We start from the raw sequence: 18,408 nt of genomic DNA, 5'->3' as shown, positions 1-18,408 counted from the left end.
GCCAACAGAGCGCTGAAAGGTCAGACTGTGGCACCTCTGACTGCAGGGGAGGGGGATTACACTGCAGGGGGGGATTACATTTGTCAAAGTTCCCTCACATTAATAATTCTTGGTAATGAGAACACTGGCACAGCATGTAAAGGGCCCCTAGGCTATAATCCATCTCCCTGAGGTGCTAACGTAGCATTTGCCGGGGGGCGGGGGTTACATGACAGGGAACATTAACAATGTGACTCTCCCCACCTGCAGTGAGAAGTGATACAGCCAGGACCAAGGCCTCATAGGAGGCTTGGATCTCTGAAGGGAAAGGAGGAAGGGTTGGGGAAGAAGAGCTCAGAGAAAACCTCCCCCTCCAAATCCCTGCTTCCAACCTTCATCTTCCTCATCACTGGCTTGGGCCGACAGCTTCTTGAGCCTCTCGATCAGCTGGCTCTCTTCCTCATCTTCCTCCGCCCCTTTTTTCTTTCGGTCCTTTTTCTTATCTCTTCTCTTTTTTTGCTGCTGAAGCCACACACACATTGAAAAAAATTGGAGGAAAGATCAATTGCAGCGCTCAGCAAAACACAGTCCTGGTTGTTGTCAGAGCTATTGTGGCTAACCAGGATGCCTTCTACTGACAAGGCCCCACAATAAGTAACAAGCACGGTGGATTTTTAAAATCTACTCACCTGTTGCTGTTGCTCCTTTTCCTTCTCAGCCACCTGCTCCTCACTGGTGTGCTTCTCCTCCACGGCCAACTCTTCAAAGAACTTGGGAGGCAGGAAAAAGTATTGCGTAATTACAGAGTAAAGTGCAAATCTGGTTATTTTTTGTAATGTGGGCGAGGGTCACAAGAATGGCACAGCTCCACTTTTTTCCAAAGCAAGACTTGCCTTTGCTTTATTTATTTATACCCCAGCCGAAGCCGGGCTCAGGGCGGCTAACAATATTAAAACTTAACTATTTCATCAAAACAATAAAAACTATGTATAATAATCTGTAACCATTAAAACACTTCAGCAATTTATCAATTCTGGGAACCAATCGATTCCAATGAAGAAAACAAGTGGTCTGCTGTAGAGAAGAGCCAAAGAAGGTCACAACCACAGTCAGCCCCACCCCGCCCCAGATAATATCATAATAACATGGGGGGGGGGGGTAGGGAGGCCAGATCCGATGGAACTGTTGCTGCCCTCAACTATAGGCCTGGCGGAATACCTCTGTTTTGCAGGCCCTGCAGGATTCTCTGAGGTCTTGCGGGGCCCTGGTCTTGTTAAAAAGAGAATTCCACCAGGCCGGAGCCAGGCCGAAAAAGCCCTGGCTCTAGTGGAGGACGGCAGGACAGTCTTAGGGCCTTTTGGCCACTGTGTGAACAGACTGCTGGACTTGATGTACCTTGGTCTGATCCAGCATGGCCTTTCTTATGTTCTTTGTAGCGTCAGAAGCACACCACGCGGACATATTTTAGGGGAGAAGCCCTGGCTTGGTGGCAGAGCACCTGCTCCGTATGCAGAAGGTCTGACGTTCAGTCTCGGGCGCTTCCACATAAAGGATCTCAGCAGGTGCCTGGGAGAGGCCTCTTCTTGACCTGGGAGAGCCCGAAGAGCTGCTGCCAGTCAGAGCAGGGAATTCTGAGCTAGATATACAAATGGCTTGATAAGACCAGCTTCATACGTCCATCAGCCTGGCCCCGACGAAGTTTCTCCATGACCTAACACCCTCCTTCTTCCTGAAGCCACACACACTTACTGTATGTACTCTATGTAGTACAATGCTTTCCCATGTGCTGAAGGGCCTGTGTGGTGCAGCAGCATGGCATTTTAAACCAGCTTAAAATGATAATTCGTCCTCAGCCTGGCCTCATCTAAATTTCTCCATGACCCTTCACCCTCGTCCTTTCTGAGACCACACACTGTATGTACTCTATGTAGTATAATGCTTTTCCACATGCTGAAGGCCTAATGTGGTGCAGCAGCATGGCATTTTAACCCAGCTTAAAATGATCATTCGTGAAGTCTTACTTGGTAGGGGCTTATGGGGATAAGAAACATAAGAAAGGCCCTGCTGGATCAGGTCCAGCAGTCTGTTCACACAGTGGCCAACCGGGTGCCTTTAGGAAGCCCACAAACAAGACGACTGCAGCAGCACCATCCTGCCTGTGTTTCACAGCACCTAACATAACGGGCATGCTCCTCTGATCCTGGAGAGAATAGGTCTCCATCATGACTAGTATTCGTTTTGACTAGTAGCCATGAGCTACAAGCTGCAAAGCATTCTGGGTACTCTGAAAAGTGCTATAGGTGTGATTAATAACTGTTGCAGACTCTCAAACACCTCCAAGTACTCAGCGACATAACCGTAGCACCTCTGAGAGTACTCATGAGGTAAACACCAGGAGCCCAGACAGCCTCCAGATTCATGCAGCTTAAGCACCCCCTTCAGTCCAAACAACTGTGTTGAAACTGAACCTTACCGATTTTTTTGTCTTTTTATCCTTCTTCCCCTTCTTTACCGCTTTGTCTGAAAGAAAGAATCAGAAGATGTCTGGGGATATTGGCTTTCCTGAAGAAAAGCTAAGGACTCAGAAATATTAAGCTCCCTCTAGCCACTGTGCCTATCACACAACCCATACACACACGTCTTTCCTCCCTCCCATGGAGGCTGGGAGCCAGAACCCAGGATTAAACACACACACAATTCTATGTGTCAATACCTTATTTACAACTGTAATAATTATGAATTACTTTTCACAATGTTGCTCAATATATCCCATAGGTGCTTAGAATAAAATAAACTTAAAAATGGTACGCCAAAATACTTTATGTCAACTGTAACAGCTATCTATAGGTTTCCTGAAAAACAAACCTATCACAGAAAGGTTCTAGCCCACAAAATTAGCCCAGCTGCTAACATAAGCCATTTTGCCGTGGCGGTACAAAACTGGAATACCCTTATTCTACAAAATCAGCAAACTGCAAATAAACTGCATAAGCCAAAAAGGTGCAATGATTGTATATATCAAAAAGTATCACAACCAAAAAGTATGTGTCAATAACACATGTTCACAGACAGAGCAATAAACAAATATACATCACATACTATAGAAATATTAAGACTAACACACAGTATTTTCTTAATCTCTTGCCGGAGATATGAACAGTGAATACATCACAGAAGAAAGGTAAGTGGACAAATAGTAGTCCATATGGCTTGAAGCTTGTATTTTATTCTTTTCCTGTTTCCAAAGGAGAAAACTTCAAAGAGGAGAAGACGCAGACTATATGATGAATCTATAAGAATATTAGAAGAAGAAGAAGACTTTCTCTACCACTTAAGGCAGAATCAAACCGGCTTACAATCACCTTCCCTTCCCCTCCCCAAAACAGACACCCTGTGAGGTAGGTGAGGCTGAAACAGTGTGACTAGCCCAAGGTCACCCAGCTGGCTTCGTGTGTAGGACCGGGGAAACAAACCCAGTTTTCCAGATTAGCTTCCGCCGCTCATGTGGAGGAGTTGGGAATCAAACCCGGTTCTCCAGATCAGACTCCACCACTCCAAACCACTGCTCTTAACCACTACACCACGCTGGCTCTCATACATTATTATGTTGGAGAATTGAAAAGGCTTAGCTTATTCTGAGCAATGCGAAACGGTCTTTAAAAGAGGTAACCAGGCCGTCTTCTCTTTTCTTCTTTGAAGTTTTCTCCTTTGGAAAAAGGAAAAGAATAAAAAAAAGCTTCAAGCCATATTTGTGCCGTAGCAACAGCCTGAAGAGGTGAGAAAAAACAAACTCATCTTGATTTCATTTATAATAAAGGTCCCTGACTGTCCGGCTGGAGAAAACCCTCTCTTGTCACTGGCAAATATACAACATGCCTGCTTTCCTATCTTAGTAAACCTGGAAGGGTTAAGTTTGGCAGGTCTTGGGAAGGGGGATCCCTACAGAGGGCACTCCAAAAAGCAAAAGGCCTGCTCTTGATATCAGCTGATCTCACCACTGAAGGAAGTCACATTCAGAAAACGACTCCTCCTAAAGCACATGCAGAAAAATGGACTGCTTATGCTACAATAGGGCTATTTAGGTCGTCGAGAAAGTTCCTAGTGATGTTCTCTCAAGATCCATGATTCATACACCCTGTCACCATCATAGCCATGCTACTTCATTCTGGACCAGATGAAATTTTGGGTAAGTCTTCAAGGGTATCCCCATATAAGGCACATTACAGTAGTCAAGTAGAGGCAATACCAAGGCACTTTTCAGATGCCTGACGTCTAGAAGGGGGCAGGGAGCAACTAACACACAGCCAACACTCCAAAAAGCACTCCTTGCTAAAGCTGGTCCCCTGGTCATCCCAGGCCACTCTAAAAAATTAAGATTTTTTAAAATAAATTTTTATTAAATTTTAACAAAACATACAGTAAGAAAAAAGAAAAATATTATTAACAAAGAAATTAAGAATTAAAAAGAAAAGTAAAATACAATAACATTAAAAAAAGAAAAAAAAGTTGTAAAAGGGTATTCTTACTACCACATATTCAATACAATCATAATCAATCAAAATATCCAATAATACTCTTTCTCCTCCACCCACCAAAAAGTGACCCTCCACCCGACTTCCGAAGAAGTGTCTGGATAGTTATGCTTATCTTTTATCTAAAGTCAAAGTTATTAAACATTATTTTTCTATAACTCACTAAATAATATCGTGAGATCCATTTTTGCCATCTTATTCCAATATGAGGATGCCTTAGACCATATTTGTTTAAATTAATCCATATCTTTTCCATGTAGAAATTCTGTTAATCTGGCCATCCTCATTTATAACCACATTTTCTCTCTCCAGTCAACAATTGAAGACTTATTTACTTGTTTCTATATTTTGGTTTTACAATTCTTGCAGCGGCAAAACTATATTGACAAATAATCCTGTCCTGGTCAGAAATGTTTTTTGGTGGGACTCCCAACAAACAAAATTATGGTTTCCTTTTTACTCTACTATTAATCAAATTATTTGTTTCTTTCACTATTTTTTTCCAATTTTTTTTGATTTTTTTACACGTCCACCATACAAAAAATTAAGATATAACCTGCTGTGCAGAGCAGAGAACAGAGGATGGGATTCCTGGCCCCAAACGTGACACTGTAAAGAGAGATGCCCTCAATACCCATTCCCCAGGGCCCCTTTCTCTCCTTCCCCAGGGCCCCTTTCTCTCCTTCCCCACACTTTTAATATCTGTGAGAAAAACACTGCATGTTGGATTTCTTCACCAGGACACAGCAGAAGGAAACGGTAGCCATACTTTCTCCAGGACCTCAGGAAATCCTCCAGAAGCAAAGTAACAACATCCTTTTGTGAGGGGAATTTGTTTTTCAAATTATTATTTTAATCCCAATCTTTAAAACAATGCAGCCTACACACCAGGCAGGGATAAGTGGTTAAAAATCTCCATAGACTATGCTCTGCACATACCAGCTTGCTGGTTGTCCCCGGCCCGAGAAGTGTCCGGCTGCCCTCAACCAGGGCTAAGCCTGGTGGAACCCTCTCTCCAATGAGACCAGGGTCACGTGGGACTTAATGCAGTTACGTTGGGCCTGTCAGACCCAGATGTTTCGCCAGGCCTATGGTTGAGGGCAGCAACGGTTTCCAACATAGCTGGCGTCCCTTCCCATTCCCCTTGCTGCTTATTCCATCAGATCTCGTAACAGGGGGCCCTGACTGCTTCCCCAGGCCGGCTGTGGCCCTGTGGCGCTAGGAAACGAGCATCATCTGACTTTAATTTAGAACTTGTTGGTTTTTATATGGGGGCCATTTTTGCATATTTTGTGTTTTATGGTGCTTTTATCTGATGTTAGCCCCCCGAAGCTTGGCTTCAGCCGGGAGAAAGGGTGGGACACAAGTCTAAAAACCAAATATAAAATATATAAATAAGAGATAATTTTTATCCTGTCCTTCCTGCAAGGATCTCACTGGTGATGGTCTTTCTCCCTTCATCTGTTTATCCTCACAATAGCTCTGTGGGGTGGGGGGAGAGAAAGAGAGACAGACCCCTGGTCCCAGTCCAGCTTTCTAACTTCTAAACCACCCTGGCTCTTTTAAACAGCCAGTCATCTGTCGTGACTAATAATCACTTCCAAAAGCTCAAACGGGGACAGCTTTTGTAAAATTAAAAGAGAACTGGTTGTTTTTCGTTCAGCCCATCCCTGTGTCACAAATAGCTGACATACACATGTACGAGTAAGGCAGAGATACCACAGGACGGGCAGCGTGGTATAGGGATTTGGGTACTAGGCTCGGACCAGGTTCAAATCCCCACTAATGCCGTGGAAGCTTCCCGGGTGACCTTGGGCCAGTCACTCACTCGAAGCCTAACCTACCTCACAGGGTTGGTGTCATTGTGAGGATAAAATGGAGGACGGTGAACAATGCTGTTAAGCCACTTTGGGTCCCCACTGAAGAGAAAAATGGGTATAAATATCAAAACAAATAAATGAAAGAAAAAGCATGATCAGAAGTCACGTTTTCCCAGCTGAAAAGCTCTTGCATCTTTCATGGCAGGTAGAAATTCAACCAGCAAACCTTTCTCCATTCAGGGGAAAAGTAGCATTTTCTGAATTCCTCTCTGTCAAGCTATTAAATACAGTGCAGAAAAATAAAGAGGACAGCCATATGAAAACATCTACCAAGTGAGGAACAGCTTTAGTCACTCAATTATGAAGCACCCTACTTCATCCAAGGCGTCAGCCCAACCACAATTAACTGAACTCACCGTAGCCCAATTCCTTTCATCTTACTCAGCTCACACTCCAGCCTGTCTTGTAACCTTCACCCCAGCCAGTTTCCCCACAGGAGGCAGTTGAATTGGCCTTTTGAACAAGCTACATGGCAGGCACAAGTTCAACAGATGAATCTTTTACTAGCATGGATTTCTGCCTCTCACACAACTAGTAAAGGTCCAGGAAGCTTATGGGAGAACATCCACATGTATCTGGCAATGCTAAGACCACAGTGGTGGGTGCTTGAGCTCAGCTCAGTTCCCTTTCATGCTGAAACCCCCCCACCCCGATATTTTGCCCCAGGAATCTGCAAATGGGGGCACAAGTGGTTTGACAGACTCTTACGTCTAGTGGCCAGGCTGCCACTAGAGGCTGTCAGGGGCAATAATGTCCAAAAGCATAAAGGGTCTAATTTCAGATGCCACCAGGCACATCAAAAAGATCCTGACCTTTTATTCCAAATATGGAACAGTTGTCATTAGGGTTGCCAATAGTCAGAGGCTTTGTATACCTTTTAACAGATTCGAGACAGCAAGGAAAGAGGGAAGTCAAGAGAAACCTTACAGGCAAGGAAGCTAAAGGCCTGCATGGCAGAGATGAATTGTCTGAAGGCAAGGGTGCCAGGAGAAGCAGGACCAAGGCAACAGGAGGAACGAGGCAGCACAGAGTTGGGAAGCACAGGGGGTAAAGGAGTGGGTGAGGAATCTTGGCACAGGACAGGAGAGGTGGTGTACTCTTGGCAGAAAGGGAGACAGAAAGGCAGAGGAGCTTTAGGGGCTGTGGAACCAAAAAGCTAAACAGATGTGCATCAGCTGGATTCCAAATATGGATTGGAACCTCACCAGATAATATCTCTGGATACAGATTTCTAATGTGCCTATCTTGTTGGGTCTCACCTCCATCTTATCCTAAGAGCCTATTCATTATTTAAAAATTAGATATTTTCTGTGTGTGTGTTTGGGTTGGCAATGAGCAGTCAATGTTCACTGGAATTCGAATGTAGAATAAGCATGTTGGGTTGATCAGTTTTACCCTGTATGCCTTAAGAATTCATGTTCCTAGTTCTTTTTCATAGGTTAAAAGAAGGGAAACAAACTAAAAGGGTAGGAACAAAACTAATTCAACCATATAAAGACACAGATGGATGACCATGTAAAGCATAGTGGCTCTTAAGAAATTATCAAAACTCTTCCGCTTACCCCATCACAGTGCCCTATCTCAGATTTCCTTCATCCATAATTAGAGGTACATTTCCAATATTACTTAAAGAGCCCATTCCAACCTCCGGCTAAAAAGTGGATTCAAGATAAGGAAAACTCCAGGGACTCCCCACGTCACATCTGGGTCCAGTTCAGAACCCCTCTCCCCTCTCCATTGCCAAGGCCTATCAGTGTGGTCAGAAGGGGAGGAAGAGGCAGGCCTTACGTTTGGAGCTGGACACAAATCTCACACAGAACTCCCTCTTCAAGCACCTTTTCAGTTATATTTCAACCAAGATCAGTACTGATGAGTAGAAAAGAGAAAGAATCCAGTAGCACCTTAAAGACTAACACAAATATTTTCTGGCAGGGTATGAGCTTTCGTGAGCCACAGCTCACTTCTTCAGATACCAAGCTCATACCCTGCCAGAAAATATTTTTGTTAGTCTTTAAGGTGCTACTGGACTCTTGCTCTTTTCTACTACGGCAGAGACTAACACGGCTACCCACTGTGAATTATCAGTACTGATGAGAATTCCAGGACTGGTAACTGTGTTAGCGTGTAGCAGCAAAATAAAACAGGAGTTTTATCTGTAATGATGTTGCGGGGGTACACCTCTTTTGGGGACATGTGTGAGTATGAAAAGCAGGGTTAAGATATTATTATAAATTACTATTACTACTACGATTACCAACAAACTTTTTCCTTTACAGAATTAACAACGCAAGAACGACACATCCCCAACCCCACAGAGTTTTAATTTAGACAGGGGAATGAGAGCGGGGCGGGGGATTCAGCAAGTCCATTGCTACGTACTTTGAGAGGATTTTTCTGCCCCTTCCCAAGAACACAGATGGTTCCACAACCCAAGGGGTGGCATTTAATATGAAATAACGAATCCAAATGTAAGGAATAGGAGGTGGGGGCTTAGTGATTACCCCAAACCTCCCGCCTTCTTTCATATGACCCCCAGGATTTCCTCCCACCTCTTTCCAAGTGGCCTTTAAAAAAAAACACCCAGGTCCTCCCTTCCCCCACTTTGTGCTGACCAGGCCCCCCCTCCCCCCAAAAGCCCAACCCTCCTCCTTTCTTACCTCCAGCCCCCTCCCTGGGGACGCTCTTCTCTTCCTCGTCCCCGACCCATTGTTCCTGGTGCTGGTGCTGCTTTCCTCCCTTGGGCATGGCTGATCACTCTTCCTCTTCCGTCCCTGCAGCCGCCACTTACTCTCCGGCGACTCTGCCGCCTCCCTGCAGTCTTGGCTACCCACATGCAACCCTCTGCCGCACCGCGCCTGCGCGTAGAGATGACACGGGGATGACGCCTCCAAAGCCCAAACCATAGAGACGCAAAAAGGACTTTGTTATGACTACTGCGCAACGTATGGCTGGAAGGGATGCATGATAGAGACCAGGAAGCGTTAACGTCCTAGAGCGGAACGAAAAAAAAAAACACCCATAGAGACCCGGAAGTGTGGTACAGATTGTCTAACAGTGGTTCCCAACCTTTTTTTGACCAGGGACCACTAGGACTTTTTTGTTCGGTGCAGGGACCCCAAGCCTGAAAATAAAAATTCAGAGAATCTGAAAATAAACTTTAATCATAACTGTTAAACATTAAACTTAGAATAATATTTGAATATATATTTTTATAATAGAGAACTTTTAATTGAAAATATTAATTTATTATGGGTTTATAACTTTGTTTCACGGACCTAAATTTAGTTCTCGCGGACCCCTGGGGGTCCATGGACCCCCGGTTGGGAACCAGTGGTCTAGAAGCAGTAGATGTGCTTTCGGATGAATAGACGTGTCTCTCCGACCCCTGCATGTAGGGGTAGTTGTGTTGCAGCAGCAAAAATAAACAGTCCAGTGGCACCTCAAAAACTAGCATTTATTCCAGCATAAGATTACGTGTATCGGAGTTTACTTCATCAGATGCGTGGACTGAACGTCTGTTACACAGATACACTTATACCTTACATTACATACCAACAACAGAAGGAGGGTATGTTACAAAAACAGGACAGTATGAATCAAGATGCAACCCAAAACAGTAAACAACCCGCTCAGAGCAATCCTGTGCATATATACTCAGAAGTAAGTACCATTTTATTCAGTGGGGTTTACTCCCAGGTAAGCATTCTTTGGATTGCAGTCAGAGTGGGTGAGGACAATTATGGAACAGTAGTCAAGAGCAGGAGGGGGCCTTCATGTCTATAAGAAAGGCGTACAGCAGAAGGCAGATGTGCTTTGCGAGGCTTAGGCTTTGATACATCAAAACAGGGAGGGAGCATGGCTCAGTGGTAGAGCATCTGCTCGACATGCAGAAGGTCACAGGTTCAATCCCCGACATCGCCAGTTAAAGAGAATAGGCAAGTAGTTGATGTGAAAGACCTCTGCCTGAGACCCTGGAGAGCCACTGCCGGTCTGAGTAGACAATACTGACTCTGATGGACCAAGAGTCTGATTCAGTATAAGGCAGCTTCACGTGTTCAAGCATGTTGCAGGTTTAGACCATAACAGTGCAGCTAATTCATACAGGCAGCTGTATGAAATGGAGTTCATTAAAGGACTTGCCAGTATGCATCAGTATTTGGGATGGAATGTTATATTTAATGTAAAGCTGAATTACATCTTGGAGCTTTGGGAGCAGAGTGTTTTATTTTAATAAAATACTGTCGAGGTCATGTAGCACCACCAGCTTATAAGAACAACATCCAGAGTTAACAGCCACATTCTTTCGGTGCACCAAATCTTGTGGCACAGTTAATGTGGCATTAAGCTCTGGTCAGAAGAAGTGCCTTCTGTTTTTACTGTAACAGTTCCTCAGAAGAGCAGTTGAGTTACTGAAAAGTTTTAAAACTCTAAGCAATGCTCTCTTCAATAGGTGCAGGCAGCTCCAATCACTGTTTACTCAGACTCCGGCCCTATGCACATCACGTCCAAGTAAATATGCACTGGATTTGCAACTCAGTTGGGAGGCTCTATTGAACACAGAGGCACTGCTCTTTTATTATTGCCCATTTCTCAGGGTGGCCCCTCCCTCTATTTTATTTTCACCACAACCCTGTGAGGTAGGTTTTGACAGAGAATGACTGACCCAAGGCCATCCAATGAGTTTCATGGCAAAAGGGACTGGAACCCAGGTTTTCTTAGCCATAGTCTGTCAGTGTAACCAGTACACCATACTATGACTTCTTGACAAGCACGCCCAGGATCAGCTGACTGCATTGGTCTTGTGTGTGCTTACTTCTATTGCCCACAGAACCAAGGGCTAATGCGGTCAGCCAACTGCAGACCTTTGCCTTGGAAACATATTTTTCCTCTTCACCCCCCCCCCCAATGCTCATTACAGTGTGACATTTGGAATGATCTCTCATAAAGCCTGGCCAGTGTTAAACCTACTGCTATACAATGCTGTTTTCCATTCGATCAATGAAAGTAGCTATTGCATGCTTGAGACAGTGCCTTATTTTGTTTCTCTGTACATGCATACCTCGGAGATATTGTGGTTTCACAGTGCATATAAAAGTTATGTTTACACTATACTGTAGTCTATTAGGTGTGCAATAGCATTATGTGTAAAAAACCCCCCAACAATGTACATACCTTAATTAAAAATAGTTTATTGCTACAAAATGTTAACCATCATTTGAGCTTTCAGCGAGTCGTAATCTTTTTGCTGATGGAGGGTCTCGCCTCGATGGTGATGGCTGCTGACTGATCAGGGCAGTGGTCGCTGAAGGCTGGGGCGGGTGTGGCAATTTCTTAAAATAAGACAACAATGAAGTTTGCCGCATCGATTGCCTCTTCCTTTCGCGAAAGATTTCTCTGTAGCAGGCGATGCTGTTTGATAGCATTTTACCCACAATAGAGCTTCTTTCGAAATTGGAGTCAATCCTCTCAAACCCCGCCGCTGCTTTATCAACTAAGTTTATGTAATATTCTAAATCCTTCGTCGTCATTTCGACAGTGTTCACAGCAACTTCCCCACGAGTTGATTCCATCTCAAGAAACTGCTTTCTTTGCTCATCCATAAGAAGCAGCTCCTCGTCCGTTAAAGTTTTATCATGAGATTGCAGCAATTCAATCACGTCTTCAGGCTGCACTTCTAATTCTAGTTCTTTTGCTATTTCCATCACATCTGCAGTTACTTCCTCCACTGAAGACTTGAACCCTTCAAAGTCATCCATAAGGGTTGGAATCAACTTCTTCCAAACTCCTGTTAATGTTGATACATTTACCTCCTCCCATGAATCACGAATGTTCTTAATGGCATCTAGAATGGTGAATCCTTTCCAGAAGCTTTTCAATTTGCTTTGCCCAGATCCATCAGAGGAATCACCATCTACGGCAGCTGCAGCCTTACGAAATATATTTCTTAAATAATAACACTTGAAAGTCAAAATTACTCCTTGATTCATAGGCTGCAGAATGGATGTTGTGTTAGGAGGCATGAAAATGACATTAATCTCCTTGTACATCTCCATCAGAGCTCTTGGGTGACCGGGTGCATTGTCAACGAGCAGTAATATTTTGAAAGGAATCTTTTTGTCTGAGCAGTAGGTCTCAACAGTGGGCTTAAAATATTCGGTAAACCATGTTGTGAACAGATGTGCTGTCATCCAAGCTTTGCTGTTCCATGTATAGAGCACAGGCAGAGTAGATTTAGCATAATTCTTCAGGGCTCTAGGATTTTCGGAATGGTAAATAAACATCGGCTTCAACTTAAAGTCACCAGCCGCATTAGCCCCTAACAAGAGAGTCAGCCTGTCCTCTGAAGCTTTGAAGCCAGGCGTTGACTTCTCCTCTCTAGCTATGAAAGTCCTAGATGGCATCTTCTTCCAATATAAGGCTGTTTCGTCTACGTTGAAAATCTGTTGTTTAGTGTAGCCACCGCCGTCAATTATCTTAGCTAGAGCTTCTGGATAACTTGCTGCAGCTTTCACGTCAGCGCTTGCTGCTTCACCTTGCACTCTAACGTTATGGAGACGGCTTCTTTCCTTAAACCTCATGAACCAACCCCTGCTAGCTTCAAACTTTTCTCCTGCCGCTTCCTCACCTCTCTCAGCCTTCATAGAATTGAAGAGAGTTAGGGCCTTGCTCTGGATTCGGCTTTGGCTTAAGGGAACGTTGTGGCTGGTTTGATCCTCTATCCAGACCACTAAAACTTTCTCCATATCAGCAATCAGGCTGTTTCGCTTTCTTATCATCCGCGTGTTCACTGGGGTAGCGTTTTTGATTTCCTTCAAGAACTTTTCCTTTGCGTTCACAACTTGGCTGACTGTTTGGCGCAGGATGCCTAGCTTTCGGCCAATCTCGGCTTTCGACAGGCCTTCCTCACTCAGCTTGATCATTTCTATCTTTTGACTCAAAGTGAGAGACGTGCGGCTCTTCCTTTCACTTGAACGCTTAGAGGCCATTGTAGGGTTATCAATTGGCCCAATGTGTTGTGTCTCAGGGAATAGGGAGGCCAGAGGAGAGGGAGACAGGCGGGGAAACTGCTGGTCGGAGGAGCAGTCAGAACACACACGACACTGATCGATTAAGTTTGCCGTCTTATACGGGCGTGGCTCGTGGCGCCCTAAAACAACTGCAATAACAACATCAGAGATCACAGATCACCATCACAGATATAATAATAATGGAAAAGTTTGAAATATTGAGAGAATTACCAAAACGTGACACAGAGACACGAGGTGAGCACACGCTGTTGGAAAAACGGTGCCGATAGGCTTGCTCCACGCAGGGTTGCCGCGAACCTTCAATTTGTAAAAATGGCAATATCTGCGAAGCGCAATAAAGCGAAGCGCAATAAAACGTGGTATGCCTGCACTTTTCTTGCACTCCAGGCGGCATTCAAGGGTCCCTTTGGAACATCTGGAGTGGACAAGCCATTCCACCGCTGGTGGAAGTCGGATGCAATCCGGTGGTTTGGTTAAGCCTCCTTCCTTCATGAGCGGGGGGGGGGATCTTCACTGCAAGCCTATTCAGAATTAAACCCACCGATGGCAACGAGTCTAGACTGGAGCGATTCTGCGTTACCGGACTAACCTCTGAGCGCCCCTCCTCCGAAATGGTACAACCTGACCCGTCCCTCTAAGCAGACTCGCGAATCTCTCTTCCCCCCCCCCCCCGCTGGGCTTTCTGAATGGTACAGCTCACAGACGTCCTTCCAAGAACGTAGCGTTCTATTCTCTTCCCACACATTTTCCTTGATTTCCCCCAATGGATTCGGCCAGCCACCCCTTTCGCTCCTATTCCTTGGTTTTTCCCCCATTGACGTCACGACCCCGCATTCTTGAGCTGGCGGCAGGCCCCGCCTTTCAATCCTTCCGGCTCCCCCCCCTTGCCCCACGCTCATTGGCTCCTGCTCTCCCCGCCGAGCGGTATTCTTCTTTTGGCTCCGCCCGCTCTGCTGTCCTCTCCGGTGCTGCGAGTCGGTGTGCTGCTGGAGCAGCAGGAGGCGACGGCAGCCGGGGTAGGACATGCCCCGTAAGAGGCCGTTCAGCGCTAAACAGAAGAAGAAGCAGCTGCAGGACAAACGGGAGCGAAAGCGGCAAGGTGAGCGCGCGCGGGAGGAGGAGGCGGGGCCCGGAGTGAGGGGGCGGAGGAGGAGGCGCAGCCCCTCCCCCGTGAGGGAACATCTGGAAAGATGCAGCCCCCCCCCCCACTTCCTCCTTGAGAGTGTCTGGAGGAATTGTACCTTGCAGTCTTTTGACTTCTCCCGTGTCAGGATGGTTGGGGGAGGGTGGGAAAGGCGGTGTCCTTTTCTCACTTCAGCACCGGGACTCATGATGGTCTCTAGAACATCGGGACAGGAGAGGCCTCTCCTCCTTCTCCTTGAAACGTTTTTTTTTGTGGAGGGGGTGACCTCTTCCTTTCTTCCGCTGAAACAACTTGGAATGGAATGAGAAGGGTCGAACCTGGATCCTATGGAAAACATTTGCAGAGAGGCAAGCCTCTTTCCTAAAATACCTAGAAGGCACCTGTCTCCCCTTTTCGAAACATCTGGAGAGGGGTGGGTGGATGAGCCAGGCCTTTCACACATTGTAAGAAACGAAGCATTCCCTTTCCTAAAGGGTTTGGAAAATGACTCTAAATTCTGTTTCTCAATTTCTAAAGAAAGGTGATTCTGATTCTTCCTCTTTCTAGGATTTGTTTTTTTACTTATGCCAATTGGATTCCCCCCATCATTCACTCCTCTCCCTCTGTGTATGGAAGCATGCATACAGGCACACACAGAGTTCTCAACTCCTTCCTTAGACACTGTACCCTTGCCTATGAAGTCCTTGAAATAGCTGGTGATTGGATACTCCTTGGTTTTGGCTTCTGTTTTAAATATTGTGCAGTGTAAATCTGTGGTTCCCCCCCAACCCCAGTGTTATGACTTCTTTGGTCCCTCTTACCCATGCTTGAAGGCTGATACTTCTGTTGTAAAGCGTAGGGGTGCTTTGCACTCCTAACATCTGCAATGCAGTGGGCATTATATCACCCTCTCTTTTCTCCCCCTTAAATTGCTTAGCAAAAGAATGCCTCTTTCTCCAAGATATTTGAAAATGTGATGGGCTCCATACACCTCCCCCCCATACCTGGACGAAAACAACAGGCTGCCTGAGTATAGCAGTTTGTTTCTTTGCTCCCCAAATGTTTTTAGGACAATAAATGTTTATTCCATTTTACTTTTCTTATTAATGTATGCATTTTGCTGAGTTTTGTAATTTTGGGTAGACATGGGCAACCAGGTCCTAGTTTGCTGAGAAGTAAGGTTCACTTTATTCAAGTGAGACTTACTTCCAAATTACTGGGTTGGATCAAAACAACTTTTCCATTGGGGGAAAAGGGAGGAGGGTATCCTCTTTGGCCACCAAAAAGGCTATTCTGGGGCTCATGGGACCTGCCAGGACAAAAGCCCAATAGGGGTGTGGGCTGGAGTAAAGATGGAATTAGGTGAGATTGAGCAGGGAAGGTTGGCTGGATTCAACTCACTGTGGACTCGGGGAGAAGGAGTTGATGTAAAAACTGCACTTGAACTGGGAGGGTTGTGTCCAGTCATTCTATTCTGGTTGTGGTCCTGAATGCCTTTCAGTGGAACTTGCTTCCAGGATAACTAGTGGGACTTGATTCCACGTCAAGTCTGCACAACCCGCAGTTTGCCAAGAGGAACAGAGCTCAACAGGCCTCAGTTTTGACTTGCCAGGTAATTGGCAGCTTTCCTTCGCACTGTCACATGGTGGGCTGCCATGCGCGACCAGTGGGCAGTGCTCAGCTTGGTGAGTCATGCTGTGTGGGCCTCTTCTACAACTTCCTCACCTCCTTTACGCAAAACTGGCGGGATCTTGTCCATCCTTCTGTCCCCGAGTTGGATTCTGGTAATTGCGATCACTATAGTCAGATGGGTGAGATTCCCTCTCTCTCTTTTTCATTTAATCCAATGGAATATGTGGTTTAAAGGACGAAGCCTATTTTAAAAAATGCCAGTGTTGTCGAGTAAAGGTAGGCACGCATAAGAGCGCGTTGCCAGTATAACTGCGTCAACGCTAAGCCATTCATACCAGTATAATACGGCCCGTTTCTATGCTGTCATATTTAAAAATAGCTAATATGGTCTGAGTTATTGAACTGATCTTTAGAGGGTTTTGTTGATAGTAGCACATTCGGCAGACACAGACCAAAAGAGGAAGGTAATCTTCTTGGGTAGCTGCATTAAGTGAACTAGGGAAATTCTTGTGAAATTTTTTTAAAAAACCTTTGTGACAGGTAGAGAGAGATGAGATCAGCTCAGGCTGCTGCTGTGCTATGTGAACTGGAAATACTCTGAAAGAAAAGTGCTGAGCTTCCACTCCAGGTAGTAGGATGCAGAAGCCATAGAGGGGCTATGAATCATGTGCTTGTGGGTACTGAAATAACGCTGCTCAGAATTCAGCAGGCAGACAGGCTTGGGGCAAAAGTTTTACTTTGCAGCTCCCAGATCAGAGAGCGCAGGTTGATGGGAAACACTCGGAGCAGATGAGGGTGCGTGTTGCTGTTGTTTCGGTGGGGAAGATCGGTCTCGGCAGAGTGACCATGACACCACAGATGTGTTGCCTTGCTAATTATTATAGGAGCACGGTAACGGTTTCCCAATTTTGTAGCATGCAGTTAAGGATGAGAGAACGGTATCTTGCCTTTGACAACTCCGTGAGTTCAGGGCTGCAGTGACATTTGAACAAGGGGCTTGCTGGCTCATGCGATCCATTGCAACGGAGATCACAGGTTTCGTGGTGTTTTTTAAACCTAAGTTTCAGGTGTGTGGGGCCCCAGGAGATGGAGGTGGGTGAGTCCTTCCCTCCTCCACTGTTCTGCGTATCAAAATACATGTACCTTCACTCATGTACATGTACCTTTTTAAAAACCCTTCCAAGGGTAATGGGAAAACAGAAGGACAGTTTTCGTAGGATGCAGGGGCGGAAGAATTAACCCGCTCCATCCAGATCAGACCCTCGCACCTCCTAAATTTGGCTTTAAAAGGTGCTGGAAGATCTGTGATCTCTCTCTCTGGTGTAACCTTTGTCCGTGATGAGACACCAGATATTTTAGAGGGAAAATAAAGAACATTGCTTTGGTATTCTAGATCTGACCCTTAAAAATTGCTTTGCAAATAAAAAAGAGTGCTTTACTGCAGCCTGGCAGATAAGTCCATTTCCTCGACTGCGTGCATGAAAAGTGTCAGAGGTTGTCTTGACTGGTAGCACTTTTCAAGCTGTGCAGCCTGATTGAGACAGTGGCTCTCTGAGGCTGTGCTGTTCACAGGAACATAAGTAAACAGACCCTGCTGTGTTTGAGGGAATATGCTGGACTTCCATGTTGTTCCTATATGTTTTCAGAGAGGGCTAGGTGACATTTTTTAACCCCTTCAGGAAGATCATGTTCCATGAACATCACAGGAAATACCTCAGAGATCTTCTTGGCTATGCTTGACTAACTGCTGTACTCAGTACCAGGTAGGGTTGCCAGCTGGCCCTTTAATAGAGGCTTAATGCATGGAAATGGGCAAGTGAAGGTTTTCATGGCATGGGGACCAATAATGTCCCATTATACCTTTGCAGAAGCCACAGGATGTTTGTTGTCAGGGCCAGTTGGCAACCCTAGTAGTGAAACCGTGTGTCTCTGAATGGAGGAAGCTCACACATGAACACATTAAGCTGCCTTATACTGAATCAGACTCTTGGTCCATTAAAGTCAGTACCGTCTACTCAGACCGGCAGTGGCTGTCCAGGGTCTCAGGCAGAGGTCTTTCACATCACTGCCTAGCTCGGACTCTAGTGATTTAATGTTACCAGAACGAACTGTGCAGGAATTAGGATATACTATTCAAATTTTTTAAAAGAGTGTAAGGAGCTATGTTGGCCAAAGCATGATGTAGTGCTTAGGAGCAGTGGACTCTAATCTGGAGAATGGGGTTTTTGATTCCC

At 45.4% G+C, this 18,408-nt stretch overlaps 3 protein-coding genes across 3 annotated transcripts in view; 1 reads left to right on the top strand and 2 right to left on the bottom strand.

Moving 5' to 3' along the window:
- Positions 1–9,246, bottom strand: part of ABCF1 (ATP binding cassette subfamily F member 1) — a 47,447-nt gene extending 38,201 nt beyond the window's left edge. The window contains exons 1-4 of the mRNA XM_056866868.1: positions 9,049–9,246; positions 2,453–2,499; positions 669–749; positions 372–498 (exon numbers count right to left, since the gene is read on the bottom strand). Of these exons, the coding sequence (XP_056722846.1) occupies positions 372–498; positions 669–749; positions 2,453–2,499; positions 9,049–9,136 (343 nt within the window). The 5' untranslated portion in view covers positions 9,137–9,246. The remainder of the gene's footprint in view (positions 1–371; positions 499–668; positions 750–2,452; positions 2,500–9,048) is intronic.
- A 2,349-nt stretch (positions 9,247–11,595) lies between these two features.
- TIGD1 (tigger transposable element derived 1) lies at positions 11,596–13,377 on the bottom strand. The gene has a single exon (XM_056845630.1). The coding sequence runs from the start codon at positions 13,375–13,377 to the stop codon at positions 11,596–11,598; it is 1,782 nt and encodes a 593-aa protein (XP_056701608.1).
- Positions 13,378–14,401: 1,024 nt separating this feature from the next.
- GNL1 (G protein nucleolar 1 (putative)) overlaps positions 14,402–18,408 on the top strand; it is a 34,666-nt gene continuing 30,659 nt past the window's right edge. Inside the window, exon 1 of the mRNA XM_056866721.1 lies at positions 14,402–14,518. Within this exon, the coding sequence (XP_056722699.1) occupies positions 14,443–14,518 (76 nt within the window). The 5' untranslated portion in view covers positions 14,402–14,442. The remainder of the gene's footprint in view (positions 14,519–18,408) is intronic.

This window comes from Euleptes europaea, chromosome 1 (genome assembly GCF_029931775.1).
Source record: "Euleptes europaea isolate rEulEur1 chromosome 1, rEulEur1.hap1, whole genome shotgun sequence".
In the NCBI taxonomy this organism is placed as follows: domain Eukaryota; kingdom Metazoa; phylum Chordata; class Lepidosauria; order Squamata; family Sphaerodactylidae; genus Euleptes; species Euleptes europaea.
Note: the sequence above shows the minus strand (reverse complement) of the source record. Positions and strands in the feature narration are given on the sequence as shown.